The sequence below is a fragment of the Otolemur garnettii genome, unplaced genomic scaffold (assembly GCF_000181295.1).
Source record: "Otolemur garnettii isolate 467f Iridium unplaced genomic scaffold, OtoGar3 scaffold00027, whole genome shotgun sequence".
Classification (NCBI taxonomy): Eukaryota; Metazoa; Chordata; class Mammalia; order Primates; family Galagidae; genus Otolemur; species Otolemur garnettii.
This window is the reverse complement of record NW_003852422.1, coordinates 17,367,608-17,383,644: the sequence shown is the minus strand read 5'-3', so window position 1 is coordinate 17,383,644 and position 16,037 is coordinate 17,367,608. Positions and strand designations below refer to the sequence as shown.

General features: G+C 43.2%; 1 protein-coding gene across 2 annotated transcripts in view; it reads right to left on the bottom strand.

Annotated features, from left to right (window-relative positions):
• The window catches only part of FECH (ferrochelatase), a 45,981-nt gene that overhangs the window by 3,168 nt on the left and 26,776 nt on the right, over window positions 1-16,037 (bottom strand). For both annotated transcript variants that reach the window (XM_003788430.3, XM_023512375.1), the window contains 5 exons: window positions 12,143-12,277; window positions 9,003-9,109; window positions 5,051-5,149; window positions 2,986-3,093; window positions 2,106-2,270 (listed from right to left, as the gene is read on the bottom strand). In XM_003788430.3, coding sequence (XP_003788478.1) covers window positions 2,106-2,270; window positions 2,986-3,093; window positions 5,051-5,149; window positions 9,003-9,109; window positions 12,143-12,277 — 614 coding nt within the window. The remainder of the gene's footprint in view (window positions 1-2,105; window positions 2,271-2,985; window positions 3,094-5,050; window positions 5,150-9,002; window positions 9,110-12,142; window positions 12,278-16,037) is intronic.

Genomic DNA, 16,037 nt, shown 5'->3' with positions numbered 1-16,037 from the left:
GGGCTGGATTCGAACCCGCCAGCTCAGGTATATGTGGCTGGCGCCTTAGCCACTTGAGCCACAGGTGCCAAGCCATAATATACTTTTAAGAAAAAAAAATTATCAAACAGTAAGAAAAAATACCATTTTTGTTAAATGTGTAGAATATCAGGTTTATTAAAATACATGCACATTTAGCAGAAAAAGGGAACCTATTTTTATCTAAATATTAACAGATGTTACCTCCAAGAGGTAAGATCATGAGTGTGTTCTATGTTATAGTTCTACTCCATGTTATAATTCTCTGAACTGCCTGAGATCTTTATTATTTTTATCATCAAAAGCAATAAAGTGGTTGGCAAGGTGGCTCTATATCTGTAATCTTTGCCCTCTGGGGGCTCAGATGGGAGGTTCTCTTGAGGTCAAGAACTTGAGACCAGCCTTAACAAGAATAAGACCCCAGGGCAGTGCCTGTGGCTCAAAGGAGTAGGGCACTGGCCCCATATACCGGAGGTGGCGGGTTCAAACCTGGCCCTGGCCAAAAACTGCAAAAAAAAGAAGAAGAAGACCCCATTCTGCCAAAAATAGAAAAAATTAGCTGGGTATGACAGCAAGCGCCTGCAGTCCTAGTCCCAGCTACTCAGGAGGCTGAGGCAGGAGGATTGCTTGAGTTCAGGAGTTTGAGGTTGTGGAGAACTATGATTATTCCACCACACTCTAGCCAGGGCAACACAGCAAGACTATGTCTCAAAAAAAAAAAAAAGTCTCAAAAATCAATAAAGTCATTTCTATTATGAGAAAAAATTTGAAAACCTTTTTTTTTTTTGAGACAGAGCCTCAAGTTGTAGCCCTAGGTAGAGTGCCGTGGCATCAAAGCTCACAGCAACCTCCAAGTCCTGGGCTCAAGCGAGTCTCCTGCCTCCACCTCCCAAGTAGCTGGCACGACAGGTGCCCGCCACAACGCCTGGCTATTTTTTGGTTGCAGCCATCATTGTTGTTCAAACCCGCCAGCTCAGGTGTATGTGGCTGGTACCTTAGCCGCTTGAGCCATAGGCGCTGAGCCTGAAAACCTTTTAAAGTTGTTTTCGTTGTGTTATATTCTCCCATCAAAATAATAAAATAAATTGTAGGTACGCAGTGTTCTTTATACCCTACATGGACTAGTTTATCAGTCACTGATAATCTTATTTGATTATCACAGAATAACCTCAGTTTAGTCATATGAACAGCTCAGGTATTAGTGCACGTTCTGCCCCCATCTACTCCCTATCTGCCACGCACCTGCAGATGCCATAGAAGGGGAACTGTCCCGCAGGGCGGGCCTCCACCAAACACATATGGGATGACCAGGGCAGGAGCTCTGACAGAAAGTGAAAGGGAGAAGAGGGTCCCTGGGCCCCAACCCATCTACACTTCCATAAAAAAAAGTTAGAAATTGGATGCCAGTTTGAGGCTGGCACTCAGAAGCCACGAGAGAGGTGAACAATAGTTTCTCTTCTCCCTGAATGACAATTCACATCCATCTTACCTCCCACGACACCAAGAATAGTATTTCTTATTTCAATAATCAGACTGACCACAACACAGTAGCAAACAGCTAATTAGGTTAAGTAAATAAAAGGTCCAGGAAATTACAATCCACACTGCTTCTGTGTGCATCCCATGCTCTTTTCTCAAACGACAATGACTCCTGGATGCTTTGAAACCCAACAAGAACCCGTTATTATTAGCCCCAAGTAAAGCACACTATTAGGTGAAGAAAAGAAATTATAGACCATCAAAATTTTTTTTCTTAGAATTGGTGAGATCACAATTCTTTTTCTTAAAGAATGTGGCTGTTATTATTTTCAAGTAGCACAGTAATGAAAACTAAATGAAATGATGTTGGCTGCTGTGATCCCTGGGCCACCTGATTTAACAGAAGCACAGGTGTCTCTCCCACCACTGACATGGAGTAGACTGAGCTGAGATTACTCCTCAGACAATATATTATCCCGAACAAGGACAGGATGCAGGCAAGCATATATAGGAAACGATATTTCTGTGCTATAATTAGATAGTTGCAGAGAAAAGTTCCTCTAAAAACAAATCACAATGGCATTAATAACCCAGACGGGTGCATTTACCTCATTGGCTAGCACTTTGGAGTACTCGATGTCCAGTTCGTACAGCGTTTCGATGTGATCACTGGTAAACGCTATTGGAACCAAAAGGATATTCTTCCACCCTCTCTCACAAAGCCCTTTGATAGATTTGTCTGTTTGCGGACCCAACCAGGGCATCGGACCCACCTGTGAGAGAGGGGGACGAATCGTGAGGCCACAGCACATGCACCGCCCCAGCCCCGGCACACCCCTGCCCAGTAAGGATGAGCGCCACTCTCTCCACCCGCACACCTGCTTGAATGGGTCTTGGTATTTCTATCTGAAGCTTCAGTCCTTCCAGAAGTGGGCCCAGTATAAATGTTTTTGTTATCACAATGATTATAAAAATACAATATTAAACCAATGGAATTCAATGAGTCCCTGTGTCTTCTCTTCTTTCTTCCTTGCTCACATCGTTCTCTCTGTCCTCAGTGAGCAGGTAGGTTACTGAACAGCCTGCGTATGTCAAAGAGCTAAGTCCAGGGTGTGGTAGCTCATGCCTATAATCCCATCACTCTGGGAGGCTGAAGTGGGAAGATGCCTTGAGCTTGGGAATTTGAGACCAGCCTGAGCAAAGTGAAATCCTGTCTCTACTAAAAACAGAAAAATTAGCTGGGTACTGTGGTGGGTGCTTGTAGTCTCAGCTACTTGGGAGGCTGAAGCAGGAGAATCACTTGAGCCCAGGAGTTTGAGGATGCTATGAGCTAGGCTCAGGCCATGGCACTCTAGCCCAGGTGACAGAGTGAGACTACCTCCAAAAAAAAAAAGAGAGAGAGCTAAATACAGACATTTTATACCTAAATCCAGAAATAAAAATTTCTCAAGAGAGCTGACTGCCCACAAAAGTATGGAAGCTACCTACCTTGGATTGCCAAACCAGTCGGTAGGGGTTGCAGTAGCCCAGTGTTTCCATGACTTTGTGGACAGTGGCACCTACTTCCTGAGGATAGGGGTCCCCTCTGTTGACCACCTGCAGCAGAGGCACAATGAAAGTTTAATCATCGACACTGCAAAGGGCTCCAAGAGCCTCTGGCTGTGTGGTGATGTGGTGTGAGCCTGACGCCCTGCCTTCCTGTCTCCCGCACTAATGATGGACATGTGACCTGTGCTCCATCCCCAGACTTGCTTGGTTCCATTTCTTCATCACCCAGAGGAGAACAGTGCACTCAATCATCTCTATGGTCCGTAAGATGATGTAAAATTCTATGTTCATGCTACTCACAGGAGCTGCCTCTCTGCCACCTCTGACAGGCTCTCAACACACACAGGATGAGGGGGAGGCCGGAGGACACACATGCCAGGGGGATTCGCATACCAGAAAAAGAGAAGAGGAAGCCATTAAAATAAAACAGGCAGGCTTCCACAAGACAGTAACTTGTCTCCAGAGCCACACACTGCCGAAATAGCAGCTGCCCAGCTGAGATGAGAGGGGGGAGGCTGCCAGGGCATGACCTCCGGACCGGTAGGCGGCGTCACTGCCCAGTTAGAAGAGTGGCCCCAGACACTCAGATCAACTCCACTAACCATGAGGGTTTTAATTACTGGATGGCACCTGTGGCTCAGTGGGTAGGGCGCCGACCCCATATACGGAGGGTGGTGGGTTTAAACCCCACCCTGGCCAAACTGTAACATAAAATAGCCAGGCATTGTGGTGGGCTCCTATAGTCCCAGTCACTTGGGAGGCTGAGGCAAGTGAATCACCTAAGCCCAGGAGTTGGATGTTGCTGTCAGCTGTGATGCCACAGCACTCTACCGAGGGCAACGTAGTGAGACTCTGTCTCAAAAAAAAAGAAAAAACCCTTAATTGCATCTAGAAAAATGTAATTCTCTACCTCTCTGGCTGGGAAAGCAGTGCTTTTTGGACACAGTGCTAGTTCTGAGCTGATGAAATCAGTTACTTTTTTTTTTTTTTTTTTGAGACAGAGCCTCAAGCTGTCCCCCTGGGTAGAGTGCCATGGCATTACAGCTCACAGCAACCTCCAACTCCTGGGCTCCAGCGAGTCTCCTGCCTCCGCCTCCCAAGTAGCTGGGACCACAGGCGCCCGCCACAACGCCCGGCTATTTTTTGGTTGCAGCCATCATTGTTGTTTGGCGGGTCCAGGCTGGGGATTCGAACCCGCCACCTTAGGTGTACGTGGCTGGCGCCTTAGCCGGTTGAGCTATAGGCGCCCAGCCGAAATCAGTTACTTATTCTAAGCACTCTGTCCCACACAGCACACTAGTTTGATCATTCCTGTTTCCAAAAATACAACAGCTAGGATTGCAGTATTTAAATAACAACCTAGTATAAGATGACAAGCTGAGGAGTGACCAGAGGACAGCTTGGTGCACTCTACATTCTCCTGCCAAGATATGGTCCAATATGGTCCCTAGTCTTAGCAAATTGAAAACTTAGCTTCCTGGCATTCAAATAGCTCCTTATCAAGTCTTGAGGACAAAAGAATGAGATTAAAATGTACCCCACATATGCATGAATGTATTCATGATCTATGTGTATTTAACTTAATAAAATAAATAAATAATAAAAAAATAAAGTGCTTAGCGTGAATGGAGGCCTACAATTCAATATAGCGAAGCATCAGAGCAAGCTCCCCCAACAGGGTTTAAAAGCAGCCTCCCCTTAACTGTCCCACTTATTAGAAATTCTTATATGTGATTATATATGCAGGTTATCAATTTTTAAAATAAGAGAAAAAGATCTACTTACAATATTAAGAAAAGATCTATTTACAGTAGTATAATTTGAATTAATTATTATGAGGTTTCCGGAAGTGGGCCTATGTAAGTTAATACCAAGTGGGATTTTAGAATTCAATCTTGCAGTGGGCTCATGGACCTCACGGAAGCTAGATCCTTTTTAAACATTTAGAAAACAAAACAACCTGATCCTCTACCACTAGGTCATCCGACAAAATGTTCTTACTTACAGACATTGGCAGTGAGTGAGCGGAAAAGAGAATGACCACCTCGCTTCTCTTCTCAAGTGGGAAATGGTCCAGTTCTTTCAGAATGTGGTCAACAAAGCACTGTGGGGATACCAAGCAAGGAGGGTGTGGGAAGAAAGCCATGGAAGGAAAAGAAAGGATTTTAAAAATGAGAGCTGTATCCCAAATCTCAGAGCAATCCTCTAAAATCAGAACTCCTTTAAAAAAAAAAAATCACAAACAGTACAGTGTCTTTGCTTCGGTTCATCATCAAAATGGATCATAACGGATTCAGGGGCCTGGGGAATTTGATGGGAAACATCTAAAGCTCGCTAATGGCTCCCTGCAAATGAATGCTGCAGATCGGCTTCCCCTCGGGAAGAACAGGGCACACTTCCAGATGGAAAGGAAACCCAGATGGGAAGGAGAAGTTGTTTTAAGACCTCTCATTTGCTCTGTTAGCAGGAAAACAGCTTACAGGGTCTTTCTAAATCTTCCTTAGTTGGGCTTTCAGGCATATCACATTAAAATACATTAGTCAGAAACAGCAGAGAAAGAAGCAAATACTCTTCTATTTTTACAACGTTCTCTTCTGAGCTCGTGATCCTTACAGAGTCAATCTTAGCAACACCCTTCGCAACAACAGATGACAGGTTGTGCAACCCCCACTAAATTCACAGAGGGCGAAAAGATGTGGTAGACGTGGGGGCCCACTCAGTCACATCTGTGAGGCCGGGGCTAGGAGACAGTCTCGCCTCCTCCTCCAAACCTCTGTCCACCAGACCAGGGAACTCCCCTTGTCTAGCTGGCACTTTCTGATTCACCCCGATAGGTGCTGAAATACAAGATCTGAAGAGACCTTCTTTCATCTTACACTTTCATCATTCTTTGTCATTAATTTATTAAAAAAAAATGCTACGAAGGACGTTAATGGGTCAGCTGCCAAAATTGGAATATGAATTGGAATATCAATTAGATAAAAAGTCAGTATCAATGTTAAATTGACTGAAGTTGGATGTTGTATTGTGGTTATGTAAGAGAATACTCCTGAGCTTAGGAAAACACACTTGAGTATTTAGATGTAGAGAATAAACATAGCTTATTTTAAAATGATTCAGGAAAAAAATCATTTATATACAAACACATAGCACGTAAACGGTAACACAAGTGAGATAAATGTTAATGCTATGTGAGTATGAGTAAATGAGAGTTCCTTATAGTATTCATAATCTTGTAACTCTCCACATGTCTGAAATTATTTCTAAATAAAGAAGTTTGAAAAATCATAAAGGACAATTTATCACAACCACATCCATCTGCACTTGTTGGTATTTTGATGTATCAGTGGTCAGTCCATACAATAAGATGAGCAAACTCAGCTCAGTGCCTGTGGCTCAAATGGCTAAGGCGCCAGCCATGTACACCCAAGGTGGCGGGTTCGAATCCAGCCTGGGCCTGCCAAACAACAATGACAGCTGCAACCAAAAAATAGTCGGGCGTTGTGGCAGGTGCCTGTGGTCCCAGCTACTCAGGAGGCTGAGGTAGGAGCCTTGCTTGAGCCCAGGAGTTGGAGGTTGCTGTGAGCTGTGATGCCACAGCACTCTATCCAGGGGGACAGCTTAAGGCTCTGTCTCAAAAAAAAAAAGATGAGCAAACTCTTTGCTAATAAATATTAAGCTATTATTAATCGTTCCAGAACTCTCCAAAATTGGTAAATAAATGCCCTAAAGAACAAAGTGGTATCTAGAGTTAGGTTCCCTTTTCAGAGTTTATTATTTACCTATAGAGGAAATGAGGTAGGATTAGATACATACAAAAACAATCTTTTCTGCACTTTGCAGTGTTTGGAAACTAAGGCTGTTCAGAAAGGATTATTTGTAGACAACAGCCTAGATAAGGAAACCCACTGCAAAGCCTATATAGGAGCTTAGAACATAAATTTAGTCTAATTATTTAATAGGAGTATTAGAAAGACAAGCTATTTGGAATAAGTACTACCAAAGATAGTATTTAAAGATGGCTATTTGGAATAAATACTACCTTTAACAAATAGAAATGTGGATAAAAAGTACTTTTAGTTTTAAACTATAGTTTTAGTTTAGGCTTTTGTTTTCTGTTTTCCAAAAATTTCACATCTTTTCTCAGCTTGCAAGATTGCAAGTGGAAACATAGTTTGCTCTGGCTGCAGCAGTCACTAAGCCATCTTCAAACCTTTAGGAGAAACCACCTAAAACCCATCTGTGGCATTTTCTATGCACAACTCCTCTGCAGAATGAAAGAGGCACCGGACTCTTCAGAGCCTTCAATCACTCCATCTAGGCGGGCAGATAAATGCCTTGAAAATTCCCTTTCATTTGATGAACAGACTTCCTCAGTTAAGAGACCTTTCCATCTTTCTACTTCCCCCCTTTTCAAAGGGCTGAATTTTAATGCAAATCTAATTACTCACTCGATCAGGGCAGGCAGATGCTGTGCAGACCCCTCTGTTCCCTGCTACCACATGTCAGAGCTGACCTGGAACACTCCCCCCCACCCCCGCCCTTTCCCATCACAGGCCTCCAAGAGCAAAACCAAACAGGACAGGTGGGTCGGGCAGTTCTGGCTGGACCCTGCAGCACAGCAGCCCATGGACCACAAATACACCCACTCCTAAGAGTAGGCACCTTCTTTCCTCTTTACTTAAAACAAGATTTCAGCCCAAGTGTTAACCCTTTCTATGTCTAAGGAATACCGTCTGCTCTGGGGAGAACTGGCCTGATTTTAATGATGTCTAGCACCATCTAGTGGTTATACATTTAACTGACAACAGGCTTTTTAAGAAGTGTTAACCGGGTCTTTTGCCAGAAGTCAGAGAATTTTCACACTAAATGAAATTTAAATCCTTTAATATTTCTCCTACCTAAAATAACTCAAAAGCAGAAACTTCTACTAGCAGAAAAAGACTATTTGCATGCTTTAAGGCAATATTTTACCAATTTCCTTCTAATATTTGACAGAAGGATACCAATACAATAACACCAGTTCAAAGGTACCAGCTTTAGAATTAGTTTTACCTCATTCTCCTAAAATCAAGCATCTACCACTGGGTGCATCTATAGCTGGGCTCATGCCTGTAATCCTAGCACTCCAGAAGGCCAAGGTGGGTGGATTGCTTGAGCTCATGAGTTTGAGACCAGCCTGAGCAAGAGGGAGACCCTGTCTCTAAAAACATAGCCAAGCAAAAGTACATATCCAAAAGGCACTACTAAACAATACACTAAACTATACTCTAATGGCCACAGAAAATTAATGTGGCAGGTGCCCGTAGTCCCACCTACTCGGGAGGCTGAGGCAAGAGGATTGCTCAAGCCCAAGAGTTTGATGTTGCTGTGAGCTAGGACACTATAGCACTCTACCACGGGTGACAAAATGAGACTTCTTCTCAAAAAAAAAAAAAATCAAGCATCTATTAATATAAATATTATAAATATAAAATTGCATAGAAGCTGAAATTTCTTTTAATACCTTAAACTCCCTCAACTGAAATGCTAAATTTATTTTCATGTCTCAGAACATGTAGATATATTATCTTTAAAATTTTGTAATCTTTTGACATTGTAAATGATGTAGAAAATAGAGTATTTAATTTGCTGGTCATTCAAGCTACAAACATCAGTTAGCTGAAATATCACATACAATCTTTGTATTCTTTGGCCACTGGGAAACACACAACTCAAAATATCATTTTGTTATGGATTGAGGCTAATAGCATTAAGCTGAAGAAAGAGAAGAGTCTAACTACTTTAATGTCATTAATTTATTTTCTCCTTTAATAATAAATCAAGACTCTAATACTTTTCTCTTAATCCTCAGCACACAATTTAAGCAAGAGAATGTCAAGGCTCGGAAAGACACTCACAAACCCTGCAGAGACAAGAACCTGATTCACCCCGGGCACTGGCAGGTGCCAGCTTACCTGGATGAGGAGGTGATGTGTGGGCCACCTGTCAATGGTGCTCCACTTCATCCCGGGCTTCCGCCCCACTTCATTATAGTATCTGTAAATGGCATTTAAGCTGCTGCCTGAAATACACAGGGGCCCCTTAGTAGATGCATTTCAATTACGGTGAAGATAAAAAACTAACTAGAAAAGGCAGTAATTATAAGTTCAAAGCAAGCAACTCCTTCCAGCCTGAATCAGTCTAATTACAATCATTTCAGTACTCTAAAATGCATATAGATTTAGCAGCCCTGCAGATGAAGATCACTAAAATGTAATCAATTTCAATGGACTTGCAAAGATTATTGAGGCCATGTCTAGACAGAAACAAGATAGCTGTGAATTTATGAATTATAAGCAGTCATTATTTGCAGGAACCAAGTTATGTTATTTTTTTTTCTCCAGTCATGAACATGAGCAACTTTATTGCAGAAAATGTAGGGGATGGGAAGAAAGAAAAAAAGAAATCGCCATTATCCCCGCATACTAATACAGCTGTCATTTCATTCTAGCATACTTCTTTTCAGTCATTTTTCTTTAGAGATGTTTTGTTTTACAAAGTTATACTTTTAGAACATATGCAATTCTGCATCCTGAGTATTTTGATAATTTCTACTTATTATGTTATTACGATGAGATAAATATTTCCCATGTTACAACAAAAGGTTTATAACCATCCTTTTTAATGGGTTCATAATGAGGAGGGTCACTGATAGAGGTTTTATGAGCATTCTTAACCCCTAGGATGAGTCACATGGACACCAAATCCTAACAGGTAATCTAATAAAATTTATACTTCTAAGTAATGAAAATCATGAAAATTCAAAGCCTAAAGGAAGACAGACAGAGGTGCCAATACAATACAAATTTTTCCTGGTCTAGAGGAGCTGGCACTGAGGCCAACTGTTAGTCCTATGAAACCAATTCTTTTTTTTTTTGAGACAGAGCCTCAAGCTGTCCCCCTGGGTAGAGTGCCGTGGCATTACAGCTCACAGCAACCTCCAACTCCTGGGCTCCAGCGAGTCTCCTGCCTCCGCCTCCCAGGTAGCTGGGACCACAGGCGCCCGCCACAACGCCCGGCTATTTTTTGGTTGCAGCTGTCATTGTTGTTTGGCGGGTCTGGGCTGGGGATTCGAACCCGCCACCTTAGGTGTGTACATGGCTGGCGCCTTAGCCGGTTGAGCTATAGGCACCGAGCCTATGAAACCAATTCTAACTGGGGCCTCATTCTCAATTTCAAGACAGGGCAAAGCCTAAAACACTTCCCTGTTTCTCATCATTGATCCATGGGGTTCTCTAACTGTAAGAACTAGAGTAGAACCTCTGTAAGTTGGCCACCCAAGGGACTGTAACCTACTGGGTCAACATACACGGGTGGTCATCATAAGGAACTAGGCTTGCTGTACTGATACATACGTGTGGCGCATGGCCAGTCTATGAAACTTGGGTCAACCTAAGGAGGTAGTCAATCGAGGGAGATGGTCAACTATGGAAGCTCTACTGTATTAGTTAGGTTTCCAATTTAAAATGTTAGCCAGGACAGAGCCATATTTTAAATCAAATATACCCTTAGGCTAAGACTCAACTTTCAAAAAAATAAACAGTTTTCGATTTTGGTGAGTAGAATACAGTGAATCAGAAGAATCCAAATTGACTCCATTCAAGGTTCAAAACAACCTCTCCGAAAATCACAATGTAGTCACCACCATATTCACATTGGAAACCACATTTCACAGGTGTATATCATTTTCAGATGTGCAAAAGGGTGTCTGGAAGCTACATCAGCTCATTCAGGTAGCTTGGAAATATTCAGTAAACTACCAGAAGTTGTTAAGAAGGAGAAAATATAACTGAGAAATTTGTTTGTGATAGAATACACTGGCTCTGCCACAAAAGTACATGTCTAAAAGACACAAGAGGTAAACAATACTCTAGTGGCCACAAAAAATTAATGTGCTTTCCAAAGGCTTTCACGGCTCAGGAGTAAAGATGTACCTATCTTTATACATGAGAGATACCAGAGAAAAACTGAGCATGCGTTCAAGTCTTGAACACACCATTAGAGCCAACTGCAAAATGAAAACCATGGTCAATCTTTTGTCATATAAAAAACAATCTTCTTAACTTTTCAATTTTGAGAGTGGATATTTATATGTTGAGGTTTGTTTTTTAAAGCAAGGCAAAAGCATTGCTTCAAAATTCATAAGATCTGACTCCTTCTCCAATAACATATTACCAGATAGTCTGAAGTCGTAGTGGTACATTTCCCAAAGAAATGACACTTCCAACTCTTTAGAGTATCTGAGAACTCAGGCTTTTTAAAAGATGCTCTGAACAAATATTTAAGGCAGATAACAAGTTTTGAATATTTCTTCCAGTAGCTTTTTGTTTCTCCTTACACCTTATAGTTATAAAAATAATATACATTAATACCCAGAAGCAATTTGAGAGTAAAAACGTGCTGACAGCAATCCTTGGGACAGAATGCAAATAAATGTATCTGAAGGAGACAGTGGAAGCTTTGCCTACAATTAATGACAAACTGTCAAATGGATTATTTATTCTCCAGTTCCCATGACATATTTAGGATACAATGAGCCGAAACATTTTCCAAAATCAAGACCACGGAGAGGGGTTTGCAACAGGAACCTCAAACTACGCTTGAGTTTTACCAGCCACAAACCCATAATTGAAGCACAACAAAGAGTACTGGGTGTCAATCAGCACTTCACAGGTAACATGGGCATCTCTGCTTTCAAAACGGAAACAGTATCTGCTTTGCTCCATGAATAAGAAAATCAGGGTAGCTAAAAAAAGAAGTTCTAGTATCCAAACCTAGAAAGCGGCCTCAGGTTCATTCCTGATCCTTTTACCATGGCGTTGTAGCACTGAACACTCACAGCCACCGCCTTCCACCCACCAATTGGTAATTCCCAGCCGACCACCAGTAACTCCAGGGACAGAAGAACCATGAGATTTCAGATGGACTTAAAAGAAACAGGACAGATTTGCCATTCAAATTGCAAATCACTTATTCTTTCCTTCAGCACTCAGGCTCCCCGGCTATTTTTGCCTGGGCCGTACCTACCTTCCTGTTGTCAGAGGGATGCCCTTACCTGTGGTGGAGCAGCTGTACTGTGGGTACTGCGTGAAAGCAATAGCCCGTTCTAAGCCGTCTCTCTCCATCTCTTCAATTGCTTCTTCTGTTAAAGGATGAACGTACCGAAATCCAATGTAGTATTTGTGAGGGGCTGTTAGGAAAAACATGTGGGGAGAAGAAAGATTCGTACAGATTCCTTTGAGTCACCAAACATAATGCCATGCCCAGAAGAGAAACAGTTAACCTAATTTCCTGTGGTGCTGAGATCATAAGTAAGCTGAGAATATTTCTTAGATCCGCTTTTCAGCTGGTATATGCACTTCTGGTCACAATTTTCTGGGATCAGACCTCACCCGCACACTTAGCACAATGGTTTTTTGTTGTTTTTTTTTTCTTTTTTAGAGACAGAGTCTCACTTTGTTGCCCTCAGTAGAGTGCCATGACATCACAGCTCACAGCAACCTCCAGCTCTTGGGCTCAGGCAATTCTCTTGCATAGCCTCCCGAGTAGCTGGGACTACAGGCGCTGGCCACAGTGCCTGGCTATTTTTTGTTGCAGTTTGGCTGAGGCCGGGTTCAAACCACCACCCTTGGTATATGGGGCCAGTGCCCTACTCACTGAGCCACAGGTGCCGCCCAGCACTATCGTTTTTAAAACCCAGGGTTCTCTGCTCTTGGCTGGGACAGGAGAGGCTCAAGAGACAGGAGGGGAAAACTAACACTTATTACTGAAGTATGATCTCTTCTTGCATATTAGACACCATGGTAGACATTTTACTTTTTTTTTTTTCTCATTTAAACCCTTTTTCAGATGAGAAAACAAGAGACTCTGAAGGGTAACTGACGTGCCCAAAGTCTCACCTAGCAAACGGTCAAGCTGGAAGTAGATCCCATTCTCTTGCAGCCTGAGGGAATTGTCATCTGTTCCCTCAGCCCCCAGGCCACTACTTTATATAAATAACTGCAAGAGCTCTGGCTGTGTGATAAAGGTTCACTGATACCAAATGATTAACATGATCCTTGTCATTTTATATACAATGCTTAACTGGAAGGCACCAAGTGGGATTTAAAGTAATTGTTCTTGGCCAGGTGAGGTGACACACACCTGTAGTCCCAGCTACTTGGAAGGAGGAGGCAAGAGGATCACTTAAGCCCAGGAGTTTGAGGCTGCACTGAGCTTTGACCACACCACTGCACTCCAGCCTGGGAGACAGAGCCAGACCTTGACTAATGAACTAACTAGTTCATTGCTCTTGGCACCTAAATGGCATCTGCTGCATATCCTTGTGCTTCTTTCTGTCACTTCACCGACTCCCTCCTCTATCTTCTCTTATCCTCTTGCATCTTTCCTTTCCTGTATTTCAAAGGTATCCATATCACACAATTTCAAGGGCCTTTGTAAAATGATAAAGCTGAGTTTCCTAAAGTTCCCTGGTCTCGCTTCCTTGCCTTTTCATAGGATTACACATAACTTGTATGACGACACTGAGAATACACGACGTAAGTGTCGAGTAATAAGAAAACCAGGATGATGTGACTGCCCAAGGCATTAGCAGCGGCTGCAACTAAGGACATGACACAAAACTACCATAAGAAACACGTAGATGAAAGTGAAGGAAAAGACAGGAGTTTATGTCACACATACGAGGATGTTCACATGGCTGGCATTCCCCCTGCACTGACCCAAGGCACTCTGAAATAATGGAACTCATTACCAAGGCCAGAAGTAGAGTGCTGTGAGGCGAGAGAAGCACGAACGTGCACGGGAAGGTGGGCTGACTCAGTCTCTGGCAGAGACTGCAAACAGAGGAAGGAGGAGGTTTACACGGCATCATTTTCAGCGCTCCTTCCCTCCAGGCCACTGATGTTACGCTATCTTGCATAAACATGGTGAGGAGCAGTTAAAACACACCAGAGGATGTGACCCTCTAAGCAAACTCCAAATGACTGATTGTTCAAAGATTATGTGCTTCCCACTCAAACTGCCAAGTAACACAATGCCATCAAGTCCATTAAGCAACTCCTGGTGATCTGGGTGGAGAGTTAGCGAGCCAGGGGAAATTGCTTTCTAATCTTTTTTGAGACAATACGATTATCAGACTGCCATAGCAAGATCCCCCAGTGCTACAGATCAACCAGCTTCTCACATTTCCTCTTCACCTGTCCAGGGTCTGAAGGTTGCCTGGAGTCTGGGAGTTCCTCCAACAGGGCAGACTGAGAGGTGGGGAGGCTGCTCTTGCAGATAAAGGCAGGGTGGGTGACAGAGAAAGTGAAATATTCTGGAAAGAACAGATAATGTTTTCTAAATGCTTTTACAAAACAGACTGTAAATACCTATTCTAGGAAGAGCAGTAATGTGCTCTAACTGGGTCTTATCCTGAGGAACCAGCAGTATTCACAAAGGACCTTGCCCATCAGGATGGGTTTCACACTGTAGCTGGCTGTCCCCAGAAGCATGACATTAATCAGCACCACATCTGGCGGGCCTCACAGCTGGTGGGCATATCTGGTAGGCTCATGTGGCCAAAGTCAGCCCAAACTACATGCCTCACAGCTTAACCTGGGTACCCTCGGAGTGGCCGCCCAATGAATATTCTTCAGCAAGAACTATGAAACTGGATTTTCAAACAGTAAAAGTTCATTAATTTAACATGTACGATAGTTCAAGTGTCTGATGTATGATTCTCTGAGAGGGAGATTCACCATAACACTATCTAGCTCTACATAAATCTTATCAGATTGTGAACTCTGTGCTAATGATGAATAATAAAAATAATAAAAGCTCAACATTCACTGAATGTTTACTATGTACCTTTCACGATTGTCTTATTTAATTTTCACAAGAATCCTAGGAGTTGGGCTCAATTATCATCCCCACTTTTAAGATGAGGCTTAACAAGTAAGCAGCCATGTGAAGTCATCCAACCAGGGGTGGGGGGCTGCCCCACCTAAGTAAGAATCCGCTGCTCCCCACCCTGCACCCTGCCCAGAATGGGACTCTTTCACTGAGTGCCCTTACTAAATAAGTACCACACCTTGCCATGTGTAATGCACTCCTGTATATAATATGAACTCCTATTTTTGACCAAAACTTTCAGGAAAATGCCCCTCAGGAAAGTGGCTGGCTCTCAGCCAGGAAAGATACTTCTGTGGAGGGCTAAGGCTCCCTTGGACAATGTGCAGATAGCGCTGCCTTCCCACAGCCGCCTGCATCGTGAAGCTGCCCCTTCCCTCTCTTCCATCCTTCCCTTGGCTGGTGGGGTGGGAGCTTCTGAGGCTGCTGAGCCTGTGGGCAGCCAGGCAGGTCCCTGGGGCCTGTGCAGCCACCGCCTGCCTCACCAGCCCCAGCCACACTCCTGATCACAGCACTCAGAGGAGGCCACTCTAGTCCGTTCCCACAGGATCCTGGATCCTCCCAGACAGAAAGCCTGTGTGACCCTGGTGGGCCCAGCAGCAGAGTGTGCCAACCTAGGGAGGCCACCTGGTTCCCCTGCTTCTGAGCCATACTACCCACGTACAATGTGTGTCCTTATTTTTCCCTCAAAAATTTGGGCAAAAACGTGTGCATTACACATGGCAAAATGTAGTAAACTGTAATAAAGACTTTACGTTTAGACTCTTCACCAGCTGATTACACTGCCCTTCTACTACCTACTCTGTCCCCGACATTGCTGCAATGCAATGCCACTGTACAAAACCATTTCCAAGCCAGATCCCCAGTTTAACTCACTGTCTTAGTAAGTGATCAACTCCATTCAAAGTCAGTGCAACTCTCAAAACTTCCACACTGGCCACCTAGCAACAGCTACCTCCCTAAAAAATGACAGCATGACAAATCTTTTATTGGTTTCAATCACTGCATTTTCCCATTGAAAGAGAATTTTTCTTTTCTTTCTTTTTTTTTTTTTTTTT